This window comes from Nanorana parkeri, unplaced genomic scaffold (genome assembly GCF_000935625.1).
Source record: "Nanorana parkeri isolate BGI_ZX_2015 unplaced genomic scaffold, ASM93562v1 scaffold823, whole genome shotgun sequence".
Classification (NCBI taxonomy): Eukaryota; Metazoa; Chordata; class Amphibia; order Anura; family Dicroglossidae; genus Nanorana; species Nanorana parkeri.
Window position 1 is genome coordinate 544,558 of NW_017307091.1, and position 8,656 is coordinate 553,213.

General features: G+C 50.1%; 2 protein-coding genes across 2 annotated transcripts in view; both read right to left on the bottom strand.

The window, feature by feature from the left end:
* MSTO1 (misato 1, mitochondrial distribution and morphology regulator) overlaps positions 1-1,749 on the bottom strand; it is an 8,258-nt gene extending 6,509 nt beyond the window's left edge. The window contains exons 1-5 of the mRNA XM_018565224.1: positions 1,569-1,749; positions 1,019-1,139; positions 871-943; positions 718-784; positions 105-141 (exon numbers count right to left, since the gene is read on the bottom strand). Coding sequence (XP_018420726.1) covers positions 105-141; positions 718-784; positions 871-943; positions 1,019-1,139; positions 1,569-1,652 — 382 coding nt within the window. The 5' untranslated portion in view covers positions 1,653-1,749. The remainder of the gene's footprint in view (positions 1-104; positions 142-717; positions 785-870; positions 944-1,018; positions 1,140-1,568) is intronic.
* A 3,482-nt stretch (positions 1,750-5,231) lies between these two features.
* DAP3 (death associated protein 3) overlaps positions 5,232-8,656 on the bottom strand; it is a 10,827-nt gene continuing 7,402 nt past the window's right edge. The window contains 5 exon segments of the mRNA XM_018565235.1: positions 5,232-5,394; positions 5,544-5,661; positions 6,928-7,017; positions 7,219-7,284; positions 7,286-7,465. Coding sequence (XP_018420737.1) covers positions 5,309-5,394; positions 5,544-5,661; positions 6,928-7,017; positions 7,219-7,284; positions 7,286-7,465 — 540 coding nt within the window. The 3' untranslated portion in view covers positions 5,232-5,308.

The window sequence follows — 8,656 nt, forward strand, 5'->3', positions numbered from 1 at the left end:
CCCCCCAACCCCCCAAACGGTCTATTTTTAAGCAACATTGCCGATTGGACATCCCTGCACATTCAAGTCTGTATACAAATGAAGTGCCAAAATAGACCACTCACCCATCTCCCTGCCGCCTCCATAATTTGGAGCTCCTCCCTGATGAGACACATACAGTTCACATTTCAGAAAATTTATCATCCTATCCAACTGCTACAGGAAATGGCCATGACCTGATCTGACCCAAATTTTCCCCCCTTTGTCTCTGGATTAGTCATTCCCCCCGTAATTCTCCACCCTCCATCCCTGGAGTGATCACACACCTTCTAATGACCCACCATCATCTCTGGAGTAGTCACACCCCCTCTAATACCCCACCATCATCTCTGGAGTAGTCACACCCCTTCTAATGCCCCACCCTCATCTCTGGAGTAGTCACACCCCCTCTAATACCCCACCATCATCTCTGGAGTAGTCACACTCTTTCTAATGCCCCACCCTCATCTCCAGAGTGGTTACACCCCCTCTAATGCCCCACCTTCATCTCCAGAGTGGTTACACCTCCTCTAATGCCCCACCTTCATCTCCAAAGTGGTTACACCCCCTTTAAGGCCCCACCTTTCATCCCTTAAGTGGCACACCTTCTGTAATGCCCAAGCCCTGGAGTAGCCACACCCCCAATCCTCAGAGTCACACCTACTCAACATTCCCCACCCATTAACCATTGCAAGTCACCCCCTGTGTGGCGGCTCCTCCAATGCACTCTGTTGGATCCTCTTTGTGTGTTGTCAGTTTTCCTCTCCTGTAAAACATCACAAAGAGAGACATTCGTACAACTGCCAGCAGGGCACTTGTGGCCCTAGAAGATTTTAAGACTATGGCCCTTACCAGGCTGGGGTGGCCTGCGCTGTTTTCTCATCATCATACAGAGCTCCCGTCGCCTGGACTGAACGTACACCATCTGGAAGAGAATACAGAACTGTTATAGTCAGTCATAGTCCTGCCCTTCCCCCGCGGATCTCTAAGCTCCACCCACCATTTATATCCAGAACAATGAGGCGCGGCGTGTACGTCTCCACTCCATTCTGGGTGATCCCCGTCCGAAACTGAACATTACTGCAGAGCTCTGAGTCCGGCCAGCGGGAACACTGCGTCTCCTGGGAAAGACAAGAGAGGTTGTGAGGAGCTCTGCCATCGATTAGAGTGTTAGCTCTTCTGCCAAATTTCTCCATTACCAATTTCTGTATTCACTTGGCTCACTCCTTTGACACACCCAACTGTCAGGACCTACTCCGCCACATGTGTCTGGCTTCTGCTTAGACACAGCCAACAGCCACTTTGCTTCTGTACACTGCCCAAACCCCCTATACACCTTTCCCCTCTTTATAACCTACCCCCTGCCCGCCCCATACTACCTCTGCCTCATAAAAAAAAATAACCATTTTACCCCCTATATATCCCCACACCTCTCATCTTATATATACCAGCACCACTTCCCTCTCCCAACTATATTCCCCTCTAAATACATCACTATTCTCTCCCTTCTATGTACCTCCAGCCACATTCCCCTCTCCCCTTTTACTCACCTGCAGGTTCCACCAGTGGGCCCCCACACAGTTGGCATATTGCCCTAACTGAATGCAGATGACCTCCCGGCACACAGCACCCATGTGCAACCCTAAAACCTCCCCATACAGCTACGGAGAGCAAACCGGACCTTGTCACCATGGCAGCGGGCCGCCTCTTCTCCAATTGGTCAGCCGCTTGTCACTCATAGCTTCCCATCTGGCATGGTACTGGCGATTCGCTAAGCCTGGAAGGCGTGGTTTCTGCAGGGCACGTGATTCGCGTTTGTCACTACCGCAACACCCGGGACACGGAAGTGTCGCCATGAGAGAGACGGCCATCTTGTTGGTTATTTACCTTCTGCACTGCAACGTTGCCAAAGATTGATGGAGTGGTGGTGAGACCCATTGCTAGGGGTGATTTCCTGGGTGCTCGATGGGGCAAATCTATTTAATGGGGACACAGATCAATAAACAGCCAAGGGGTCTCATCACCCTCACACAATACCAAGGACACAATTCTGGCTTGAGTCCCTCCTTGGTGGTTTTTAGATGCATATGTCAGAGGTCTCCATGCATGAATCAGATTTGTGTGCGTTGATCCTTCCTCATGCCTATGCCAAAACATTACACAGGCACCGCCCCCACAAACCAGTGCTCAACAGTGATTGGCCCTTAGTGATAAGACTCAAAGCAGGTCTGCCTATCCTGACCAAAAGAATCCCAGCAGTATCTAATGATGAGAAACATCCACAATGCTCGGTCAAAGACCATGTGCTCAGGGCTGCCTAGGCTAGAAGTCACATGACAGAATAGCTGTCCCTTTATTGATGGCAGAGAAGAGGAACGCTATGCACATGGTGGGATCTACATAGGGGCTGATACTGGTGACTGGCTGTCATGCCGATCCTCTGGGTTTTGCAGAGAACATGTAGCACTCTCATTCTTCCAGCATTGTCGTCTCTGTCATCATTTGATGGTTTTTGTCTTTCTCATCTTGATCAGTCGGTACCTCAATACGGAAGGTCGCTGTGATGACTCACATGCGATGCTCTTTATCCCGAGAGAAGACTAGGCCCGGAAGGAGCAGTGAAGCCGCACTCAGACAGGGTCAGGTAGGGTGGCAGATGGAGCGTCAACATTTCATCCACCACATGGGGCAGATTCCAGACCCGCAACTGGCAGATGTGAGCTGAACTCTGCACTATACAAACCTTCTGCCCCATTACTGCCAGCAGAGTGCCCCTTTAAAGAGTGACTTTAAAACAGAACTCCGGCTACCCCCTGCACTGTAAGGGTTAATTGCTTGTTTTGGTCTAGGGAGGAAATTAAAGTTATGTGCACCCAATCCTCAGAGCTGGCTGGCTGTAACAGAGCTCCCTCCAGCCTATATCCTCCTCCACTGCAATGATATGTCACACGGTGTCCTCACATCCTATACACAGTGTAAAGAATGTGATAACTCACAGACCCTAGCCCGCTGGTGTGGAGGGGGAAGAGAGGCTCCAAGGACTGGTCTCACAGAAAGCAGTCTCAGAGGATCGGGTGGGGATAACTAGTATTTTCCTCCCTAGAGCAAAACGAGCACCTAACCCTTGCAGTGCCAGGGTAGTCCCACTGCAAGGGTTAATTTAAAGGAGAACTATGAGGTGAATAATTCTCACTCAACCTCATAGTTCGAGCCGACGTGTGACAATGAAACTGTCACACGTCGGTCCAATAGATCGGGAAGTGAGCGAACACATACCGTCGCTGGCTCACTTCTCAATCATGTCCCTGCAGAGAGCTGTGATTGTCACTCACGGCTCCCTGCAGGGATTCCGCCCGCTCCGATCCTCCAGCGCTGACTGGCGGAAGGGACGGTGAGGGGGTGGGTACAGCCGGCTCTGCCTCTAGATAGGCAGAGCCAGCTGTCAATCACGCAGCTGGGTGGATCCAGACAGCATTGTCAGGATCTGTCCCGGCTGCGGCGAACTCAGTATACCGCGAGCTGTAGGTCAAGGGAGGATGCTAGTTTATGTCCTCCTGTGACCCTTAGGAGAATTATGGGGAAAAGCACTGACCCCATAGTTGTCCTTTAAAAAAAAATCCCTGGTGTTCCTTTATTGGTTTAGGGGCTCTGTCAATAAATGTGTGTGAACTGTTTTATATCCCCTTCACAACCCATGACGGGATAATCCCGTCATGGAGTTTGAAGGGGTTAAACAAAAGCCGGCGGGAGTCTGTTCAGTTTAGTAGAGCCGGCGGCCGGCTTTACAGTAGAAGCGATTCTGGCGGCTCAGCTGCTGCCAGATCGGTTCTACGATCCCGTAACCGGGGCACCCCCCCCCCCCCCCCCCCCTGTCTCTGCTCTCTCTCTCAGGTTGCCGGGTGTCAGAGGGAAGCTGGGGAGGTGAGTGGCAAACCTCAGTTCGCCGATCCCCTCCCCGTACCATGGGACCGGGAACGATGCGTATTGCATCACTTCCGGTTCCATAGCTGTCATTGGTCGGCTCCTGAAGCCCAGCAATAAGCTATTGAAGTGTGATCTGCTTCTCAATAGCTTATTTCAAGTCGAAAGGTGATACCGGGGGTCCAAAAGTCTTTTGGACCCCCAGTATCACCTTAAAAAGTACCTATCACTGCCAATATTCTATCACATGGGGGAGCTTGTGAGCCCCCAATGTGATAGCAATTGAAGTTAAAAAAAAAAAAAAGTTTAAAAAATAATAAAATATAAAAATAATAATAATTTTTTTTTTTAAAGTCCCCGCCCCAGCGAGCACACGTGTCGTGAGCCTATGTTGGAAAATGACAATCGCGCTACACATGTTGGGTGAGAGCAATAATTCCAGGGCCAGTATTTACGCTTACCTCTAAACCGATAACCCGTAGGGGCTTTTAAAGCGTCGTCTATGGACTTTTCGGTGTACTGAATTCTGTCGCAGTTTCACGGACGCACACAATTTAGTACCTGGGCATGTTGGGTGTCTATTTACTCGTTGTAACCTCCCCTTTTATATTTAACCAAAAAAATGGTTTCATATAGTGTTTTGGGGCACTAAATTTAAATTTAGGGCATTTTTCACTACGTTTTTTGGGTTGGATAATAAGTTGCGCTAATGTCGTGCAACATACAAATTTGCAACTGCCACCATTTTATTCTACAGGGTCTTGGCTTTCAGAAAATATATAATGTTTGGGGGGTTTTAAGTAATTTTCAGGCCTAAAATGTGGATTATAACATGGGTGCAAGAAATGTTTTTAAAAAAAGGCCTTAGTCCTTAAGGGGTTAAATATGCTTGTACACAATCTTTATTCAAACATTTAATAAGATGCCAGAGGATTCCCAGAGCACTCTGGGTACTCTAGAGAGACAATCACCTTTTTTCTCCAGACTTCAATGCTGAAAACCACCTTATCCCCCCATTGCGAGAAGCCCCAATACTCACACAAGGGTCGCTTTATAGAAAAAGTACTTTTATTTTATACAAAGCAGAGAAAGCCCCCCAAACTTCAGATGATTAATGGGGAGTCCCCCTGGGAATTATTCAAAGTCTCTCTGGGGGGCCCCAAATATGGCATACAATGGGCAAAATCCCAGGAGTCACATGAGGGGGCACCAGGAACCGCCTGCGATAAAGACAGACCGCCCACGTACAGCTCCCCCTGTGGTGTCCATAGGGCCCGGTGACAACCGAAGAGCCAGTGACGTGCTCATGATAAATATTGCACAAGGGAAAGGACCGCGTCCCCTGATACGCAGACTGGTCCCAACACCGTTACAGGAAGGTGCAAATCTTCTCCATCTCTCGTGGGTTGGAACTAGAAAGAAACATCAACTCCGTCTTCCCCTGTTCTGTCCGCGCTGCAATATAAACGCATTTCTGGATTACATATCTATATACCGTCTGCACAAAGTCAACACACAATTTGATTCGATGAGATTTTAAAACGGTCACATTTTTAACAAAGAAGAGGGCCTGGAGCCCATTACGGGACGAATTCACAACCTACCTTTTTCATGTTGGATCCATTTCCTCTCCACGTAGTACTGGTAACAGCTCTCAAATTCCTTCTCGCTGTATTTTGTCACTTGTATGGGGATAAAGGGGTCCAGGAAATCAAAGCCCTCCTGTAATACGAGAGTACTGAGACATGGAACATCTAGACATACAGCCAACGCAGAGCATGATCCTGCCGTGATCTCCCCTCCCCTATCATTCGTCAATCATTGAGTAACTATAGAGAATTACAGTACGTCTGACAATTTCTTATGCCGAGTGCAGTTCTCACTGACTACCACAAGGTGGTGCTGTCACAATGTAAAGGAACACAAAGAGAACTAGTCATGTCTTTATATAGCATAAGACGGGGATGGCCAAACTCCGGCCACCCAGCTGTGGTGAAACTACAAATCCCATGAAGCATCTCTCTCCGGGAGTCATGTCTGTGGCTGTGAGAATCTTGCAAAGCCTCATGGGATTCGTAGTTCCACCACAGCTGGAGGGCCGCAGCTTGGCCATCCCTGACATAAGAGCACCCCAAGGCCTTGTGTATCCCCACTGTGCCCAAAAGATGGCTGGAAAGTTCTGGCCATCTGCAAGCAAAGTGTATGTTAAAGAGCCCTCAGCTATTTGGAAAGCTACAGTGTCAGGTGAGAAAAGTAGACTGCTGCCATCCCACCCCCTTGGCTGTGGTCCCCTTCCCATGCCTACGGTCATCTTCTCCCCCATGGGTGCCATTCCCTTACGGCTGAACGGAAAAAAAGGGAGGGAAGGAGCGCAAAAAATTGGCGCAGAATTTGTGGAGTCTGCGCCAGTTTTTTGCGCTCCTTCCCTCCCTTTCTTTCCGTTCAGCCGTAAGGGAATGGCACCCATGGGGGAGAAGATGACCACCCTTTCTTTCCGTTCAGCATCACACAGTTAGACACCCCAGTCTAACTACGCAAGGAGCTGCATCACGGCCACGACACTCCAAACCCCCCCTAGGAGTGCGCTAGCCAATCAGCGTCTTTTCCAACTTCCTATTCCCTTACGGCTGCCTCTCCTACAACGGCAGAAAGGACACCCGGAATTTGCATTATCTTTTGTCGCCCCCTGCTGGTTACTCTAGGAAATAGTTTGCCATTTTATCTCGGAGTTGATCATATATCTTCAGCGCCCCTTGAATGTCAATCTACTTATCTGATGACAACTTTCCAGCATCCAATGAAATCTGTGACATCTCTGCTGTACCCTTCTGGCTTGGGATGCAGAGTCTCCGATCACCAGGGCAGGTATGGGTAATGGGAGCTGTGTACTGGGTGCGTTACAATATCAGAGCCTGGTAACAACAGGAGGAGCCCCTGAGCACACACATCTGCTGTCACTGGCTCTAAACAATAGCGGAAGTCACTCACCTTGCCGAGAAGCGCGTGTGGCAGATATGCTGATTTTGGATTGAATAATGACCCGGTCTGGCTGACAGTCAGGACAACGGCGCCTCCTGTCTGTGGGGTGAAACACAGCAATATATAATACACAGAACACACCGTCCTCTGCACATCCCGTAATACAGACAGGGATCCGCTTCTGTGTCCACATTGCCCAAGCGCAGTCACTAATTATTCCAGGTCTGCTGCTACCAGGCAATCCAAAACATGTGACCGTTATCGGCCTCAGACTGGCTGGAAGCAGCATTTCAATCTTACCCAATCATTCTTCACCATCTTCCGGAAGTTGTGGACAAGTGTCAGCTCTTCAGGAGACACCTGGGATAGAAAGAAAGGAGAGGGAAAGGTTTATCCTGTTCTCCTTCTTCAGGCTGGTTCTCCCCCACAGACTGTTGGCCCCATCCATAGAGACCAGGATTCGGAAGGCGTCTCCTCCACTCTGTCTCTTCAACTCCTTCAACACCACCCCAACCACGTCACTGGCTGTCTTCACCCGAGACAGGCCCTGCCAAGCACAAAAACAGTATTATGCGACCCTGGAGGGATACATGAAAAAATAGGATTTTTGTACTCACCGTAAAATCCTTTTCTCTCCGTTCATAACCACCGGCGGAGTAGCCCACTTTGACAGGAAACTCTCCTCAAATGGATAGCGAACCGAAAAGCGCTTCGGGACCGCAAAGGATTTGGACGGGCGTTTCCACTCCTTATAAATGAACTCGTCAAAAAAGGGAATGTAGGGAAACACCTTAGCAGAACGCTTGGCCATAGTAGAAGTGCCAGGAGACTCCTCAATCTTAAGCGTCTCACGGACGGCGCGCACCAGCGCCGAGACCAGCTCGCGTTCCTGAACCATGAGCGCAGACGCAGATTCATCCTCACTGCCCGAGTCCGGCGGTGAGGAGTCAAAAATTCCCTAGAGGGGACCACCTACATGTCACAATCCCTTAATTGGACCACACACACACATCACAACCTCCCCCTGGAGGGGGACCACGCACACGTCACAACCTCCCCCTGGAGGGGGACCACGCACACGTCACAACCTCCCCCTGGAGGGGGACCACGCACACGTCACACCCTCCCCCTGGAGGGGGACCACGCACACGTCACAACCTCCCCCTGGAGGGGGACCACGCACACGTCACAACCTCCCCCTGGAGGGGGACCACGCACATGTCACAACCCCCCGAGGGGGACCACGCACACGTCACAACCCCCCCCACCCCCCTGGAAGGGGAACCACCCACCGTCACAACCCCCGTGGAGAAGGGCCACCCACCGTCACATTCGGACTACCCATCGTCACAACCCCCCCTGGAAGGGACCACTCATCGTCACAACCCCTAGGGGGGACCCACCACCCATTGTATGGAGAGCAGTCATTGATGTGTATGTGGTAACTGTATCCTGAAAGTCTCCAGTCTCCTGGTGTGTGGGCACTGTAGGCAGAGCAGCCATCTATGTGTATGTGGTAACTATATTCCGGGGGTCTCCGGTCTTTGTAGGCAAATTGTATGGAGAAGAAGCCACCTCTAATTATGAGGTCACTATATTCTGGGGGTCTCCGGTCTTTGTGTGTAGTAATGACTATATACCAAGGGTCTACGGGCCCCCAAGGACACAAAAAATCTTGTTACATAAAAAAAAAAAAAAAAAAAAAAATCTTTTTTCCATATCCCCCTCAGGCCGCCCC